Consider the following 19313-nt stretch of genomic DNA (forward strand, 5'->3'; position numbering starts at 1 on the left):
ATCGATATCATTATTAAATAACATTTACTGTACCTAAATTTAATAATAAAAATACCTAAATCACAATATATTACGCCATCATTTGATGGCAATGAGTTGGTGTTTTTCCAGTCTATTTTTCGCATTTTTATTATTCTGCCAAAAAAGTAGTTTCAGAACGAGAATAATTGGGACGAAGAGATCGCAATGACAAAAGTGTTAATTTTTCGATACTCGTAGAATAAAAATGGAGTTAATGATTACAGATACTATGCAATTTACAAAGCATTAAGAAAAAGAATAAAAGCAAAAAAAAACAGAGAAAAAGATTTTAGCATCGTTCGGCTCGCAATGGCGGGAAATGTAATTTTGTTTTAATCTTTTTATATTAAAAATAAATTCATATCCGTTTGTTACTTGTGTTATTTTTATGAAGTAAACAAAGATAATTAATATAAAAAGTTTCGTCAGTGCGAACTCACTTGTGTGATTTAATGAATTTTATATTGTTAGATTTATATGTAATGTATCACACTTTATCAAGTAATAACAAGTACAAGTTTTCTTGTATGTAATTTGCAATAATTCCAAATAGTACGAAATTATTGTAGTAGAAACTATTGTATTTACTAGTGAAATACAGTCAACAAATATATGAGTTATATCAAATAGTTACATACAATTGTTTTTCTTCATAATTAGGCTGGCGAAATTGTTCCATAGGTATAATGTAGCTACCTAAAATCTGTGATTTCTCCACAAACTTTATTAAAGCAAATGTCTGTGTGTTTTTCGTTTTGTTTTGTTTTATATTAAAGTGTTATGGTTGGAGAATAAAAGCAAATGGCTAATTAGTAGGCTGTGCACGAAGTGCCTCATGCAATGCTTGTTGTTGATCTGCAGTTAATGCATTTATGCATGCCTGGAACATAGACTCGTTGTTCTGAAACAAAAAATAGATTTTTTAGAATGTAAATATGTTACATTAAAAAATGTATCTTGTATAATATTCTTCATGTTGCATTTGCTTATACCTGTATTTGCCTAACAATACTAAGAATTCTACCCATAACAGGATTATCTGTCGATACAACATTTTGGCAAAATGCTTCTGCAAAGAAACTTATTAACCGAGGTAAGTTTGCATTATTTGGTCCTAAAACTATTACATGGTTTGCTTCGATTAAATCACATAAATATCCATAAACATGGGGTGCTTCATCTCTGTCTTCTACCACTGGTAGCCAAGAGACCCTGTAGTGATACATAAGAGATTTAGAAATATTTGATTAATTACGCGTAATATTTATAAATTATCATATGAAAATCAAAACCTTACCAATAAGGTAGTATTTCGTCAACATTGATTGCTTTATTATTATATTTAAGAATTTTTGTAACTGCAGATATAGCATTTTCAGTAGGATTGACATTTTCAGGTGATCTTGATTCTGGATCGTTTATAACATCCATTAACCTAGGCAAAGCCTCTGCGCATGCTTGAGCGAACGCTTCTCCTCCGTACTGCCCTAAAATGCCACAACCATAAGCTGCTGCTTGTCTTACTTCTGCTGATTTATCGGATACGTATTGTATCATTGGTCGTAAGAAGTATTCTTGATATTTTGCACATTCGGGTCCGGCAAATTCTATTATATCGTCAAATACACATAAAGCCCATTGATGATCTGACCAAGGTCTTTCGGGGCTTAACAATTTAACAAAATGTCCACAAATTTGATCAAAGTAAGGGAAGAATGATGACGTATGAGTAGTAAACAATGCGTGTAAAATGTCTGCTATTTTGCTTAGAGTATATACATCTTCACTGTCTTCATCAGCAAGCTGTTCTTCAACAACCTATAATGTGAATATAAACTTCAAGCTATTGACATCAACAGTTAAATTTTATATTAAATCTTTATACAAAGCCTTACTTCATCGTAATCTTCATCTTTACGTTTCTCCAATCTAGCTACTGCTCTTTCAAAATGTTTATTAAGTAATTTATCTAATATACGTAACAATTCAGCCATGGGTTGTGCTCCTAAACAACCGGCACCGAGGGTTTCGATACATTTAGCCAACGAATATAATATTTCTAGCAGAACTTCAGGTTCAGGTTCTGTATCAATTGCTTTCAAGAGGTCGGGACAGATATACGCCCACATCCCTTCAAGATATTGTGGACCTGTAATTCAGTTATTACTCGTAGTTATAATACAAAGAATGAATTATAATGTGAGCAATTAATTATTTTGGACAATTATTAATTAACCTTTTATTTTTGCACAATCTAGAAGATATGGTAAACTTGCAGCAGCTGCTGTTCGAACACCATCATGAAAATAAAATTTCAACAGAGGAACCATTAGTCGTACTACTTCCTCTGCATAATCTGCAAAACCTTCCTTTAATTCACGTGCATAGCAAACTAACATTTCGCAGGCGGAAGCTTTGTCTTCTAAGCCAGCAGTTTTAATTCCGAAGTTTTGTTGTTCACCAAGAGAGATGAATTCCCAATCAACATCTTCTAGACCTTCCATATCTTCGTTATCTAGTACAGCTACTTCTGGTTTCATAGCTGCTGTACGTAAAACTGGACCCATTACCAATGGTAAATATTGCTCAAATTGTTTACCTAAAGAAATTAATTTTTACTATTTAAATATATCTTAACATACTAAGATCAACATTTTACCAGTTCAGATAGAAGTTTAATAAAATATAAAAGCTTAAACTTCATACCAAGAATTTTGCAAATTCGAGCCCATGCAGATATTAAATAACTAGTTTGTGGATCATCATCTGGAAGATCTCCTTCTGAGTGCGTTTTTAATAACATATCCATAACTTCACTAGCGTCTGCAATAAACTATAAAACCATAAAAGGTTTAGTTATATAACAATTTTATAAAAAAGTAACATTAAAATATTTTATTATAATTTGTCAATAGATTTAATATTATATCATATTTATTATACCTTTTCAGGTCCTACTGCAAGTCCTATAAGACTCACACATTCAATGGTTTTACCACGTAACATTTTATGTTCTTGTTGATTAGCATTTTGAATAATGTATTTTAGACATGGCATTAATCTATCATAATATGTTACAAACTGTTCTTCACATGTATCAGCAACAGATGCTATAGTTGTAACTACCTATAAGGAAAATAATAATAGTTTACAATTATACATGCACTATTCTAATTTGATTATATATAATCAATATGCTTACTTGTTCAAGGACAAGTTTAGTGCCTTTCTCAACTAACTCTTGAAATTTAGCAGTAAGAATCGACTCCAATTTAGCCATAATAGCATCTAAATATGGTGTTAATATATTTTTTGGGCAATCTTCACTGAAGTTTACGAGGGCTGCACCGGCATGAGCCTGAACTCTTGGATTCGCATTATCATCCAACACCATTAATAATCCAGGAATGACTTTGTCATGAAATTTTTTTTCGAATACAGGTGCAAAATCAGTTGACATTTGACCTACTGCATTACAAGCTGCGTATCTTACACGAGGATGCTAGAAAAAGTATGTAATCAATAAACAAGAAAGGGTGATCTCGTGCAATAGATAAACATGATGTATACGTATTACATATGGAGTGTGTGTTCCATGACTATGGTTATTTAATAATAAATAACCAACTCTCTCCCGAGAACTTCGAAGGAAGTATATTAATAAACATACTGTCAGAACGACAATGTATAAATACCAAATCCTTCGTTGTACTCTACCATGAACGTAACGCTATTATATTTATGTCCTAAATATAACTGCTGACTCGATTCATGGCGTTTAAAAAGGATTTCATTATGATCAAACTTACAGGATCTTGTAAATATTGTATAACTCCATCCATGATTTGAGGTAATATTACTTCCATTTGTTTATGACAACCTTCACCAACAGCTGATATTGCCATAAGAGCAGCATGCCTACGAAATAAATTTTTGGTAACATTTATTACTATAATTTCATAAGCTATACTTAGTAGATTTTCGAAAATATAAATGTTTGTTCCATGCCTATGACAGTAATATTGAGATATTACTATCAACTCTCTTATTTAAGAACACCCATCGAGAATCTCGAACTTCATATATCAAAACGATAGACAAAATTGAGAATAATCCCGATGATTACTCTATCACAGATGTAACGCAATTATATGCACGAAATACACAATTGCTGACTATTCTGTGATAATTACAAGTATTGAAATTAAATCAAAATATTTTTAAAATATTTACCTGTACTTCCAGTCACTGTTATTTAACATTGACGGAATATTCTGTACAATTTGTGGTAACATAGTTTTACCACCTAAACCACATGCTAATCTGTCTAAAGCACTTTCAGCAACGACATTATTACTGTCATTGTCATCTTCAACAATTTCATCCGAAAAACTCCATTTTTCATCTTCTTGTATATCTGTCATCATTTTTAGCACCAATGGTACTAGAGATGCAATATATTTTCCACCAACTTTACGTACCATTGCAGGAGCAGTTTCTGCAAGTGTAACTAATACTTCCAATGCTAATTGTCTCCATGAATCAATCATATCATCATTTGAAAATATTTTCATACACATTTCCATTATAGTCTCTAATTGTAATCTCAAAAATTTGGGTGTTGATTCCGCTAAATCGATCAAAACTTTTAAAAGAGCATCATCTGTTTGTTTTTCTACCGATTGAGCAATTACTTGTACAATTGCTGGTAGTAGTTCTGAGAAATGATTCTGTATATTGTCTTCTTTATCATGAAGAACGATAAAGGCTCCAATTGCTCTTACTGCTTGAAATCTGACCTATAGTAAATATCATTGGTTATTATACCATTGAAATAAAATTTATGAAATAAAAGATATTGTGATTCTATGTAATAACATATGAATTAATAAAAAATGATACAGATAATATAGAGTAAACAAAATTTCAGTTAATTTTTGTATGCCCCGTATCTGTCTGTAAATTAAAACTTAACAAGTTACAGTCATCAGAAGGCAATCTTCTTATAGGAAGAAACTATGACGAGGAACTTAGCTATTTGTATCCTGTGTATCATTCTTCCATATGAAATGTTGAAAATATAAAATGAATTTACATTTACATGCAGAAAAAAAATATGTTTTACATTACCTCATAATTTGCAGAGTCCATGATAGATTGCTGCAACATTTGTTTAATAAGATCAAGGTAATTAGCTTGTTGATTTCCAAATACACCAGGGACGGATCTATATATTTGAAATATGTATGATTTATATTATACAAATTATAATCTAAAATGGCATTATTTTTACAGTACAAATACGATAAACTTACGTGAACATTCGAAGAGCATTTTCTTTCAATGCTGGTACAGGACTATTTGCACATTGGAATAGGAACTGCAGAAATTCTGGCCACTGATTATTACCATCTTCATCAATTAAATTTCGTGCAACTTCAGCTGCAACTTCACAAACTTTACGTCGAATAGTCTCCGTCTGTTCACTTTGAACAGATAATAAAATTTGCTCTCTTAATTGAGCTTGTGCTTCTGGTGGAATCTAGGCAAAAATATATCTATATAACAACTGTATTTCCACAAGTACACAAAGACGCTGATGTTATATACATTATGAAAAGTAAATTGTATACTATATGACATGTGTGTAACTACTTATTGGAATACTTCATGCAAAATATTTCTGATGTTTATTATAATAATAAGTTTAAAGCTAATATTATGAATTGTCTGTTATTTGATGTTTTAAATTTAATCTATGTCCTAGCAATGGAAATATTTTATGCAAATCAATGTATCAATTTTGATAAGTTGTTGGAACATTTATTCAAACAAACATAGATTAAACCTGAAAGACATACATAGAAACTTCAATATCTTTCGTTAGGAGAACTAGAACTTAAAAGTTATAAGATATTTTAAGGCTGTATTGTTTTATTTAAACTATATTTTTCAAGTTTTATATACATGTAGTAAACATCTAAAAATTATTTTATTAGGTACTTTTAACACATTCTGTTTAGTACTTGTTAAATGCTCCATTATATATATAATATATATAATATATATATGTATATATATATTATATTTTATACAAATAATATCGATTTAATAAGTGAAATAGGTTTATAGTTCATGACATACAATAGGTCACTTTATCATTGGCAGTAGTTGCTGGCATAAACTACAGAAAGTATTATATGATTAGAAATTATTTTAGTCAACAATTTGCTATATGTGATAGTAGTAAGAGTAGAACAATATCTCATACATTCATATAAAAATGTAAAAAATGTATTTATTCCAAATAAAAAAATTTTGTTTCAAATGTAACAAGCCTTCTTCCATTTTCACAAAAAATAAATATTCTATTTAAAATAAATACAAGAAAGGCATAATTACTTTAGGATAAAAATCCATAAATTCAGAAGCAAATAGTCGACGTAGCAAGACGGCAGCCATAGCACGCATTTCTTCTGTAAGGGTGGCATTGCACAAGGAGCTTAAAAGAAATGTCACCTTACTATCCACTGGGAGGTTGTTGTATGCCTCCTATAATATGAAATATATATACATATAGGTATGTATACACATTTATTACATAATCTAATTTGTCACAAATAGACTTTTCGGCTTTAAAAAGGAAAAGATAACTTATTATATTAATAAAATATTCATTCATGTTTAATAATTACTGCTGCATTTATAACTTAATGTTAATGAGAAATTACGGTAGTTATTTAGTGACCTATGCTATATACGTTAATAGTTAATAATTACCAAGAAAAAAACTTTAAAGAAAAAGAAGCACATGGCGCCTGATAATGACACGTTTTTTTAATGTTCTACTATATACACGTGTGCTAAATACACAATAAGAAAATTGGAAATATTATAATTTACTTTTAGTAACTATCTTAATATAGCTATAAATGCATGAAAGATTAAAAACGTTCGTCTGAAAGAAGGTATTTCTTCATGATTCAAACAGGTCCAGAAATGCCGGAATTCCAGTAGAAAATGAACGCGTGTAGGCGGGAAAGCGAAATATAGAAATTATGAATCCTTCTAGGTAATTGAGCTATATGTTACATGTTATTTAGTTTCAAATTAGACTGTTTTGTTTCCTAGTATTATAACAAAATTATATAAACATTGTGAAAAATCGTAAAAAACTTTGGTTAAAACGTGCATTCGTATCACGTTGAAAGTGACACGGACCTACGTAAAAGGTTCGAGGGGTGCATGCTACCGCGCGACACCATTTTGGATTTTATTAGGTTGTTCTAAACACTTGTCAGTATTCACTACAGTTACTAATCGTATCTACCACGCAACTGTTTGTATTAATGCTACATAAAAGTATTTTATAATAAAATCCAAAATAAAACAGTGATTTAACAGCAATGACCATCGAACTGCATCCACATGCAGATTCTGACAACACGTTGGCAACGTGCTCGAGAAACGAAGTATCCCGTTTTCTAGTATTTACGTTTTTCGGCAAATTGATATACGTAAAATACGCGTATGAAAATTAGGAAGTATATACGCACCTCTGCTTGCTTTCTGGTATCATTATCCGTGCTAAGAAGTGTGTTTAAAAGCTGTTGAAGCTGATCAAGGTCTGCCGCCATTGTCGCCGAACGAATGAAGTTACAGCGCACACTCGTAAGAGTTGATCGTCAATTAATGTTACCAAACTAAATTACTAAAATATTCCCAAATGTTTGCTGCCAACTTCACCATTTTTTTTCTAATTGAAGATACTATGGCTAACTAGATTTTATGTCACTAGAATCAGTTCTTTTAGAAAAGAATGAATTTTGATTGTTTGAAAATATTACTAAATTGAATTTAAAATCATGATTTCAGAGTATTTACAAAATTTCTATGTAAAACATTAAATAATATTTTACATTGTACATTATTTACATTGGATATCCTAACGATAGAAATGTGATGTACAAATTAAGATATTGTACAATTAAGTTATTTTGTTCAATAGATGTTTTCGTGTCAAGTAAGTCAAGAAAAGAAATATACTATTATAACAAAATAGAAAAAAATAAATACGGAACTAAAATGTTGCAATACGTATAAAGTTCATTAGGATGAATTTATTTTTATTTCTTTATTCTAATAACTAATGTGATAAAACCTTTTTTTTTTAGAAAACAGGTCATACAATTTTTGATACGAGATAATTGCCTACTGGTATCTACTTTCGTGTAATAACGAAACTGTTTGCAAATTTTGCAAACATTTATGCAATTAGGTCGATTTAAGAGGAGAGAAAAATAACGTGAAGGTAAGAACAAGTTTAATATTTTGTATAATGTGTAACAGATCAGATTTCGTGAAAGATTGCAGGACATTCAACAAGAAATGTATTTTTTTAACAAATTATTAGCATCTATCGTGTTATATGTCTTTTATATACGTTTTTAGAGGAAGTACATCGTTCATAAAATTATCTCGGTATTCTCGCTTTAATTATGATCGGTCGGATTTATTTCTAAACATTTCAAGTAGTAATTTAAGCTATGAAGAAAAATAAGAAAAATGTGTGCGAGCCAATATTTTTTGCAACTAAAATATATATTTAATCGAGTTATTGTAAGTCAATGCGAACTTTGGTTTCTGGAAAGTTGATTAAAATCAGATTAAATCAGTTTGATGACTATGTACAGCTAACACTTATTATTCAGTTGTTATAGTTCAATAGTTCATGGTTGCAGAAACATAATGCCATCAGAAAAATTGTGGAAGAGAAGAAATAACGGAAGAACAACGAGAAATAAACAGAGCACCAAGCCAGATATGAAAATTAACATTCATTTCATAAATATTAAGGACGGGAAACATGAATCGACGTTTTTTATTTTATAAACATTATGTTTGAAAAAACTAATCGGGAATTATGGTGAAATATATTTCACGGCGTACCGTCCGTAATGTTTTAATATAACGATAAGTATAATCATCTGAAATAACTTTTAAACAACTTAAATATTCTGTATGATATCGTACTATATATTAATATAGTATAAATTTTAGCTACTACAGTAGGAATCACAACTACTACAAATAGGAAATGTTTTCATTCTAAATATAATCACGAGATATGTTAACTATGATATTTTAACTTATATATACTATATATATAAGTATATATACTATATATATAAGTATATATACTATATATACTATATATATATATGGTTATATATAACAGTAGATCAGATCACATAATCACGCTACTGCAAGTTTTTTGGAAATGTTTCTTTCAAATCCTTCATTTGAAATGTCGGTACAATGTACGCACGTAATCGAGATACTTAATTTATGATATGCACATCGCAACACTACACATAGCTGTAATTGTTCGGTTTCTGGAAATATATGATTTATTATCATTTTATGGTATTAGAATTGTAAATCACAGTCTATAAAAGATTTGCGAAATTGCTTTATCACTGCATAATCTTTCCACACGTCGGATCCTCGTATATCGTGACCGAACGTAGCTCAATTATTACATCTATTTATTAGTAATTGCTGTTATACAATTCAACTGTATTAGAAGCTGAATAAGTAAATTTAGCATCATTCAGTCAGTGTGACTATATCATCTTTAAAGAAGCCGAAGTGATAAAATTGGTAAGAAAAGGGGAAAAAATGATTAAACAAGAAGGAAATCGACAACTAAGCGAAGAAAAGAAAAATTGCGGAAGTCAGATACGGAGATTTTATGCTGGCAAACAGATACTGCTTACCGGATGCACTGGTTACCTTGGCACCATCATTTTGGAAAAAATCCTGCGCACATGTACTGAAATCAGTAAGATTTACGTTATGATTCGAGAGAAAAAGAACATGGAAGTTAAAGAGCGATTGGAAAAATGCTTTGCAAATAATGTAAGTAGAGTAACTGAGATACAATATCAAAGAACTACAAAGAACTACATGACACTAGAGGGTGATAATAATATTGAAGAAAATCATTTAACATTTGTAAAAAAAAAAGTAGCATTCGTTAAAACTACCTGCTTTTCAAGCTGAAGTCCAAAAAGTAACAACTGTTACAATGAAATTATTTAGTGCTAAATTAAAATAGACGAAACACAGGATCTAGTCTGTGGTATAACTTCTACGCGCATGACATTATTAAAAACAATTATAAATAAATCAGCTATATAATTGCAATTACAAAATAATTCATATATCCTCGTACTATTTACAGATATTTGATACATTACGTGAATCAAATCCGAATTTTATGGAAAAGGTCGAGCTGATCTACGGTGATCTACAGGAAAGCGACTTAGGTTTATCGCCAGAAGATCGTCGGCGTTTGCTGGAGAACGTGAATATAATAATTCACAACGCATCGAACGTGCGTTTTGACGCAAAACCGTCCTATATTTTCCGAACAAACGTAATTGGCACGCAAAAGCTATTGGAACTAGCGACGGAGTGCTCTCGCTTGGAGATATTCGCTTACGTTTCGACCGCATATTCTAGTCCTTATAATATAACAATGGAAGAAAAATTTTACCCTCCTCCGGCTGATATGAAGCTGATCAAAGACGTGATAAAGGTCGACGAAGAAACCAAGACTGGACTTTCAGAGGCATCAATACGCGATATCGCAGGAAGCTGGATAAATTTATATCCCTTTAGCAAAGCCACCGCCGAAGATCTGGTCAGGACTTTTGGCATAAGAAAGTCGCTTCCTTGTATAGTGTACAGACCTAGCATCAGTATGTCAATCGCTTTATAGTATTTACACTCCTGCTTAAAAGTATCCCAGAGATTGAGAATATTTAGATTACTTACTAGTATTATTTATATCTTCAATAGTCATAGGTGCGCACAATGAACCAATCGTAGGGTGGATCGGAAATAGGAATGGTCCAATACTTGCGGCAAGGGCAGTACGAGCGGGTTTCATTAATGTGCTTGAGGTTGATGTGAATGGTTCTAGTCTGGATCTAATTCCGGTTGATATGACGGCTAATGGCCTTTTAGCAGCGATATGGGACTACGTCTTAAATAGGTATTTTATACTATTAAAATGACCCAAAAGATCGATAAGTAAACAGTATTTTTCATTTCTACATAATGAAACATTTAAGATGAACATGAATATTTCTATTAACCTCTTCTTCTTCTAAAGGGAATCGTCCGAACCACGAGTGTATAATTTTGCAAGTAGCGATTGGAATCCTGTTAAGAACAGTCTGCTGACAAAAACTTTAGTAACAGATGCACGCAAATATCCATCGTCCGAAATGATCCGCTATCCGTTCCTGATATTTGTTAAAAATGTCTATATTTTCGCTTTTCTCCTTACATTATTTAATGTTATTCCTGGTTTACTTGCTGACGCGTACTACGTATTTCGATGGAGGAAGCCAATGTAAGTCCTAACTTCAAATTCCAGTTTCTAGTTTTAGATAAGGACATCTTCCATGTTCGATCATGGTATACTTAATTAGATTATTTGTACACTCGTCCTTTTAAGGTAATACTATTAGATCGTCCGAAAAGATTCTTCCGTTTTATAAGGAAATAATGGATGCACAACATTTTCCGTTTTATATTATTTTATCGAATTACGTATAATCCATTTTGTTCTATCAAAATAAGGATCACAACGTTCGACCGATTAGATTTCATGCTTGTATAAAGATGTATCGTTGTAAACGACGTGTCTGTAAAAGAAAGACATATTTCGGACAACCTAATATCATCCTAAAATGATACTACTACTACTACTAATAATAATAAATGGTATTTGTTTGCACGTAGGTTTATAAGGCTGATGAAAAAGGTACTTTTAAATTACATAGACGGGAAAAAATTTCTAATACCTGATCGACATATAAAAACAGATAATACGAAGAAGATTTTAGCACGTATGGATGAGACCGATTTAAAAGAATTTCGTTTTGATTTATCAACGATAAACTGGTATAGTTATATAAATAAGAATTACATCATGTTACGAAAACTACTGAACGAACCACCACAGCCGACACCGGCGACAATGAAGAAATATCGATATTTGATGACATTACATTACGTCGTTGTTAGTTTAGCTGTACTTGTTTTCTTCTACTTTCTCTACTCGATAACATGTAACATCTTCTCATTCATAGGATAATAAACACAACACGAGACTTTTGTTAAACATGTCTTCTTATTTTTTTTACTTTCGCACGTGCTAAAGTATCGCACACTTTTTCACTGTATTATCGCGAAATAATAATGTTAGACTGGCTAATGACCTTGCACAGTTAATACGATTATAAATAACAATAATGTTAGATATCTCATAAAGTTATAAAATGTATGTTGACGTTAAATATGGGTTAAATTACTCGTCTTTAAAATGGGCAGAAATGGTAATCTTTGAAAACTGCTGGATAGTAGAGGATTTTAAGGATTGTAAAATATAACGCATAATTATATATAGAATAATACTCTTTATTGTTTTTGATAGTTTTTGTTGTTGTTGTCCATATCGTGCGTTATCCTCTTACTTCTCTTCAGGTTAATCGTTTTTTTGCGCCGCAATTTGTTGTTTGCATTCTTTTTCTGTTGCTGCTGATTCATTGCTGCTCGATATTTTGGTAAAACGGTACGCGATACAACGACACAACTTTTTAAAACAAAATACGAGAAACGAACGAAGAAAAAAGAAAAGATACACAACGTGTCCAACCACTCGAGAACCGTGCAATTCTTCGCATCGTGCACGCGCCGACCACTTAGGACTAGAGTAATTGCGATTCATGCTTCTTTTCTCTTTCCATCACATTTTTCCGTTCCTTTTTTTCCCTTTGTTCTTATGGTAATTGGCAAGCACGCGTGCAAACTAACGAATCGCGCACGCGGTTTGTATCAAGAATCCTGTTGTCCTTCGTCCTTGCGCTCCGTTTCCCACTAACCGCGTGAAACGCGCAACTATCGCCTCGCTTTCTCTGTTTTCTACTTTGCTTTTATTTTCCCTAAAGCGTGTATGTTTTCCTCTCGCGTTTCCGTTTGTTCGACGTTAGCTCAACTTTCCCTTTTTTTTTTTCTCCCCCTCTTTTTCCCCACATGTGTTTTCCTTTTTTAATCTAAAATTAAAACGTCTAACGCAGTCTTGCGACACGATACGAAAGACGGTTCGAGTGATCGGCGCACGTCTCGCAGATACACGATCGTGCATCTTAAAATTTGTCCTAGCTCTATTAAAGTGGCCGCACACGCGGCTCGTATGGCGAACGTACACCCATCGGGATACATCGATTTCAGGCGATTAACGACGCTAGTTAATTTCGAGCAATCCTATCATCGATACGACGACGAAGGAGCATTTTCGCCATGGAAAATCGCATCTGATACCGGAAAACGGCTTTATCGCATTTCCATCGATTCCTTGCTTTTTAAAATTTCCTACATTCTGTACTCGCCTTAGAATCGAACATCCCTCGGGAACGTGCATTCGCTTCACGCGCCCGGCGCCAATTCATCTTTTTCTTCATTTTTTTCTCTCTCTCTCTCTCTCTCCCTCGCTCGCGCTCTCGCTCGCTCTCGCTCTCTCTCTCTCGTTCGCTCGCTCGTTCTCTCATCTCATCTTATCCTTCTTTTATCTTTTAATTAATTAACTCTGTCTTTCTCTGTAACCGTCTTCTCCGCGCTACTATTTACAATGTACAATGTTGTGTGTTCTTTCCTCGTGTCCTAGGTTTGCGGTCACGGCGGGACTCTCGTAAAGTCTCGGAGATCCGTTACGATCTAGCTCTGGCTTGCCGTCACCCGTCCTCGTTTCTGCTTCTTTTCCCTCTGTCGCCCTCTTTTTCCCTTTTTTTTTTTTTTTTCATTTTCTCGTCGGCTATCTTTTTGCTTTTCAAACGCTGACCGCGGCGTCGTACAGCCTCGTTCGTTCGCGTTTCGTCCGAAAGAAAGGAAGAGACCGTTCTCTTTTCGCGTTCGGTTAAGGCGTTCGGTAAAAACGATCGATCATTAATAGTATCAATAATATTAATGGTATTAACGCTAATGATAATAATAATAATAATAATAGTAGTAGTAGTAATAATAATAATAATAATAATAAGAATAAGAATAAGAATAATAATAATAATAGTAATCGCACAAAAAGAAAAACAAGAAAAGAAATAGGAGGATTCGAGGACGTTGCGTTCGCAAGGTGGCCCACACGAGAACGCTGCTGTCGCTGCACTTCATATTTTACTCGTTCGCTCTGATCGTGTAGATTGCTCTTTTAATTGATTCTTCGTTAGATATCGTGGTAATAGGAACTTAAATCGTACATCTTCGCGACAGCCGAATTCCATTAACTCTTCGTAGGACAATATAAAATTTACATTTATTAATATTTAAAATAATAATAATAATAATAATAGTAATAATAATAATAATAATAATAATGATGACGATATAACAAAAACGTATGTATTTCTCTTTTTTTTTTTTTTCTTTTCCCTTTCATGCTAACAACGAACAGACGCACAGAAGAAAGCCGGATACTAAACGCTCTACAACCAACCCACCGTGTATACATAAATAAATTCGACGCAGAGAACGATGCAACTTGTCTGTCTCGTAAGGAGCGAAGAAACGCAACATTGCCGGCACTGTCGGCTCTGCATTCTTGTCCGTATCTAGCTGTCGTTATATACGTTACGCGCGGCTCATCACTCTTAAACGCGACGAGTGACGACAAATGGAAAGGGAAAGATCGACGGACAATGAGAGGAGAAAGAATTCGCGGCGATATGCGTACGACGATCGGACGCGATTATCTACATTGGATGCATACACACGTGAAAACAATCTGGAAGAGCATGTATCGTATGGGAAAATACGGATGACAAGAACGGAGTGGTGGTGTGTTTTTTCCGTGTGTGTATGTGTGTGTGTGTGTGTGTGTGTGGTTAGAAAAAGAGAACGAGATGTCTGGCGGGATATGCGTCTTACGAGCAGAAATGAATTTGAACAGGAAATCGTTGCGTGGGCCAGCCGCGAATCACAGCAACATCATCCGAACACGACAACGAGATTGCGCGAGTCCCCGTCACCGCTTTTTGTATATCACTTACCACGGTAAATATACATAATAATCTTATATATATACTTCTTATTTATATATAATATATAATAATATCTTATATGCGTATATTTTTCTTCACATTATACCTATTATATCATCTTTTATTTCCGCTTAAACGTACTTCTGCGCGTGTACTATTTATACTATTTACAACTTTTCATCTTTCATGCTCCTTTTCTTCCACGTCTTCTCCTTCTCGGTCGCTCGTTTCTTTTTACTTGCACCTCCCATCGGAAGAAGGTGTTCGTCGCACACCCATTTTACGTCATCCATCTTTTTTTTATCGCTTTTTTTTCTTAAAACGTTTTAACATTAACACGCACACCGGCGCACTCGTCGAAACGTACGTGTATTTAGAACTCGTATCGTCGTTCTCTCGCACGGTCACGCTTTTTCCTTTTTCCCTAAGCTGCGTCACGTGATCCACGAATTGAAACGAGAAAAAAAAACGAAAAAAAAAAAAAAGAAAAAGAAAAGAGAGAGAAGAGAAACGGAAAGGAAAAGAAAAACTCACGTCCTCTTTCGCTCTTCAACACGCTCGCCACTCTCGAACGCCGAACTCACAGTCACTCCTTCGGCACCGAGTCTTCGTTACGTGTACATGTACTGTCTGTGTAATCGCGTGTAACTTAATGTCGCGTTCGAACGCAGCGATGCTGCGTCTCCGTGTAAAAAATACGAAATTATTTTGTCGCCTCCCGAGTTCCTTTTCTTTTTTTTTTTTTTTTCTTTTTTACTTCTTTAACTCTCGAGAAGCGAGTCTAGTGTCGCGTAACGCGGTGCTTGGCATTCCGTTAAACGATCAACTCGACCGAACGGGATACAAAATGTTGCGATCGAGGGGCATGAGTATTTTGTTCGCGTACGCGTAACCAGTGCGCGGTTTTCTTCTTCGTATTAACGAAATTCGATACGTCAGTCAACGCCCGTTTCTCACATCTATCCGGTAGATTGGCTGGAATTTTGTTTTATCGGCGAGTACAGCGTGTATCGAAAGTGAAATTGTAAGGCGTCCTCCTCGTCACGGAACACCAAGCCGATGAGGTAGCGCTTGCGATCGCAAAACACGGAAAGGCGCATTTGTATTTGGAAAGATGCATCAACGCGATGGACGAATTTTTCAACGATGTAGCATACGTTGATGTATCTCGTGTACGTACGTCGCGTGTACGTTCACGCCAGTTCCCATTGGTACACCATGCAAGAAAACAACACCGACCATCTCCCTGAAAACGCTCCGCCGCACATACGCATCGAGCGCAATCTCGCGCAACGTGCGCTTTATCTGTGTGTGCATCTGTGTTGTGTATGCCTGTGTGTCCACGTATCATGTACATATGTGTTTCTCGCGTTTTAACATCTTACGCGCGGTCGTAGATAGGATGGTAGAACTCGAGCGATTCGTAATCCTAAGAGACGCAACAAGCTAATGAGAACACATCTCCTCTTCTTCCTTCTTTACATCTACTGACCGACGACGTTTGATCGCAAATTGTTACTTTCTACTATCGCCCTTCGTAGTAAATTAAACGTCGCAGTCTTTATTCAACTTTTTGGTTCCAACGACTTTCCTTTCATTCGTGTACAATTTTTCTTTTTTCTTTTTTTTTTTCTTCTATTACGTACGATATTCGTTTTTCCGATAATATTTACAATGCGATCACAGTATAAACAGTTGTGAATGTACAAAACGTTTGATCAAACACCGGCCTGTATGACGATCGGGAAGAACGATGTTCTCATTGGCCGTTTTGAAGGAAGCTTGCGAACAGCTCGAGATCGATGCACGCGTACACGTTCTTCTCCTAGATCCTTCGCGCCGTTCAAGTAATATTGCTCGTTGTTTTCTTTGTAGGAAATAAGCGAGGAACGAATGAACGAATCGGATAGAGGCGAGGCGATTGGCGTAGCGGAAAGCAACGCGGGATAACGGCGTCGAATCGAGTACAAAAAGGCGTCGATGAAACGCGCGGGAGCCAGAAAAAGATTCGAAATTGGTAATACGACGATGGAGAATGATGGAAAACGAAAGAAAGAAACGATCGTCGGAACAGGAACGAAAAACTGAAAGCTGCCGAGGGTTGACGGTTCGTGTTAATCATTATTACACTTAGCACGTAGTGTTGCATCTCTATATACATTCAAGTACGTAGCGTATCTCGTGTATAAAAGTGTCCATTTGTGTGGTGGAGGTGTCGCGCGTGTACGTACGAGTTTGCTGTAACGGTATGTGTAAGTGTCATACATCATCGTCGGCTTAACACTCGATTAATTACGGTATAAATGAATTCGTGTGGCGAAACGTTGCCGGCTAGAGCTTCCCTTTCTTCGTTACTTGAATCGTCTTCCGTCTTCTTCCTTTCTTTGTCCGCTATCTCGCAAGGTAAATCAGTCGATTTATAAATTACTTTTTCTTATATTCGCTTTGTCGCTTGTTCATAGATTTGCTTTACACGACGCTTATCTTCGATTTAAGTATAGCTGCTCCGTTGGATTTCAGTTAGTGGACGTTGAGGACGAGATCGCGCGCGGATCGCCGTTCCTCTTCGCGAAGTGCGTATCGTCGAGTTTTACTTTACTTTATTTTACTCTTTTCTTTCGTTTTCTTTCTATCTTTTTTCTTCTCCTCGCTTAATAATCCCACCGTTCCACATCGTTCCAAATGAATCATTGGTCGCCTTCGTTCACTGCTCGTCGGCCACACTCTATTTTACAATAGTATTATAGTACATAATTATTAACGAGAGATCAGTGGCGCGCAGTGGCCTCCGCGCGACGACACGAAGGGACCGAACATTTATCCCGATTTCTAAAATGCAGGTACATTTGTTAGCATCGTGCGCCAGAACACAGTTACGCGTCTCCATCCAACGTATTTTCATCCAATGCTCGCACGTCCTCTGCAAGGTACCCGAACCGACAAGCCATATAGCTCGTACGAAGAATCCTGATGGAAATACGTTGGATCACGGTGTGTCCTGTTCACGACGTCAGGACGTATCTAGACTTCTTAACGAAGACTGCAGGCGATCCGTGCGAACTTACGCACATGTGTCTCTGTGTGTACAGAATTAAGCACCAGGGTGTGATCGTCCTAGCACCATATCGACTTTTCCGTGTACGAATCTGTATCTCTCTCTCTCTCTCTCTCTCGCTCGCTCGCTCGCTTGCTCTCGCTCTCTCTCTCTCTCTCTCTCTCTCTCTCTCTCCTGATGTACACATATAGTATCTATGTACGTGTATAAGAGCGTATACGGCGTGTACATGTGGTGCGTGTACGTGTATTAGTGTACGATATAGGCCACGGCGGTTATGTCTTACGCGTGTAAGTGTATCGTTAGTGTGTCAGAGTGTATGACATTAATTTAATCGTCGGCTGGATAGTCTTTCTAATCCAAAAAGAAAACATCGATCGATGATGATGGACACTCCCCGTTTCGATCGGCTGTCGCGAACGACGCCGGACGTCGCCGAAGAGTTCTCAACGTCAGCCGGCTAGGCGAGCGATATACGCATATCACGCTGTGCCGATGTTACCAAAAACAAGAGAAACAAAAATAGCGAGAGTTAATACGGTAGAAAGAAGAGAAGGACACTTTTCTATCGAATGTAACAATTAGATTATATTCTGTGTGCATACGTAGGTCTCTGTCGGGGTTTCGTGCCGCTTTATCGTCGTTGTTTTAAGGAGCCGAAGAGAAGGTTACCACCGATCCTCTGTACTTGTCCTATCGCCCGGCCCGGTGGCGTGAACATTGAAAGCTCTGAGACTTTTCCAACCCTTTCTCTCTACCTCTCTTTTTCCCTGTCGCTCTCTCACTCGCTTTCTCTCGCTCTCTCACTATTCTCTTTCTTTCTTTCTTTTTTTTTTTTTTCTGTTTTACTCTCTCACGCTATTCTCGCTCTTTCGTGTCTGACGTGCCGCCGGTGACGACATTTCGAGCGACTCGGGAACTGATATGCGCCGCTGAATTCGCAGGTGCAGCTGCAAAAACACATCGTTTCGATATAGTATAGCCATGCTCGTTTTCGAGGTGGTTGTTGATGACCGAAGGAGAGCACCCGACCTCGCGTTGTTCCATCGTATGAAAATTCGAATTTTTCTAATATAATTTGTACGTTCAAACGCGTGAATGTATATATATATACATATATATATATA

The 19313-nt window shown here is 35.3% G+C and overlaps 3 protein-coding genes and 1 non-coding gene across 5 annotated transcripts in view; 1 reads left to right on the plus strand and 3 right to left on the minus strand.

Moving 5' to 3' along the window:
• Window positions 1-120: 120 nt before the first annotated feature.
• Window positions 121-7723, minus strand: LOC117239080 (importin-5). Its single transcript, XM_033504356.1, has 14 exons — window positions 7578-7723; window positions 6424-6573; window positions 5337-5563; window positions 5152-5248; window positions 4255-4820; window positions 3831-3939; window positions 3224-3523; window positions 2965-3147; window positions 2728-2854; window positions 2258-2620; window positions 1917-2170; window positions 1319-1839; window positions 1014-1233; window positions 121-922 (listed from the first exon to the last, which is right to left on the minus strand). Exons 1-14 carry the CDS (start codon window positions 7656-7658, stop codon window positions 827-829), a joined length of 3294 nt encoding a protein of 1097 aa, XP_033360247.1. The 5' UTR covers window positions 7659-7723; the 3' UTR covers window positions 121-826.
• On the minus strand, window positions 4957-5084 carry LOC117239195. The gene has a single exon (XR_004494383.1).
• Window positions 7724-9702: 1979 nt separating the features above from the next.
• Window positions 9703-12220, plus strand: LOC117239039 (fatty acyl-CoA reductase wat-like). The gene is made up of 5 exons (XM_033504300.1): window positions 9703-9942; window positions 10268-10787; window positions 10888-11083; window positions 11204-11446; window positions 11839-12220. The coding sequence occupies exons 1-5, from the start codon at window positions 9703-9705 to the stop codon at window positions 12191-12193; spliced, it is 1554 nt and encodes a 517-aa protein (XP_033360191.1). The 3' UTR covers window positions 12194-12220.
• A 2745-nt stretch (window positions 12221-14965) lies between these two features.
• The window catches only part of LOC117239041 (basic-leucine zipper transcription factor A), a 57193-nt gene continuing 52845 nt past the window's right edge, over window positions 14966-19313 (minus strand). For both annotated transcript variants that reach the window (XM_033504301.1, XM_033504302.1), the window contains exon 3: window positions 14966-19136. The gene's annotated coding sequence lies outside the window, so the exon portion shown is untranslated. The remainder of the gene's footprint in view (window positions 19137-19313) is intronic.

The sequence above is a fragment of the Bombus vosnesenskii genome, unplaced genomic scaffold (genome assembly GCF_011952255.1).
Source record: "Bombus vosnesenskii isolate JDL3184/JDL3185 unplaced genomic scaffold, Bvos_JDL3184-5_v1.1 scf7180000013883, whole genome shotgun sequence".
Taxonomy (NCBI): domain Eukaryota; kingdom Metazoa; phylum Arthropoda; class Insecta; order Hymenoptera; family Apidae; genus Bombus; species Bombus vosnesenskii.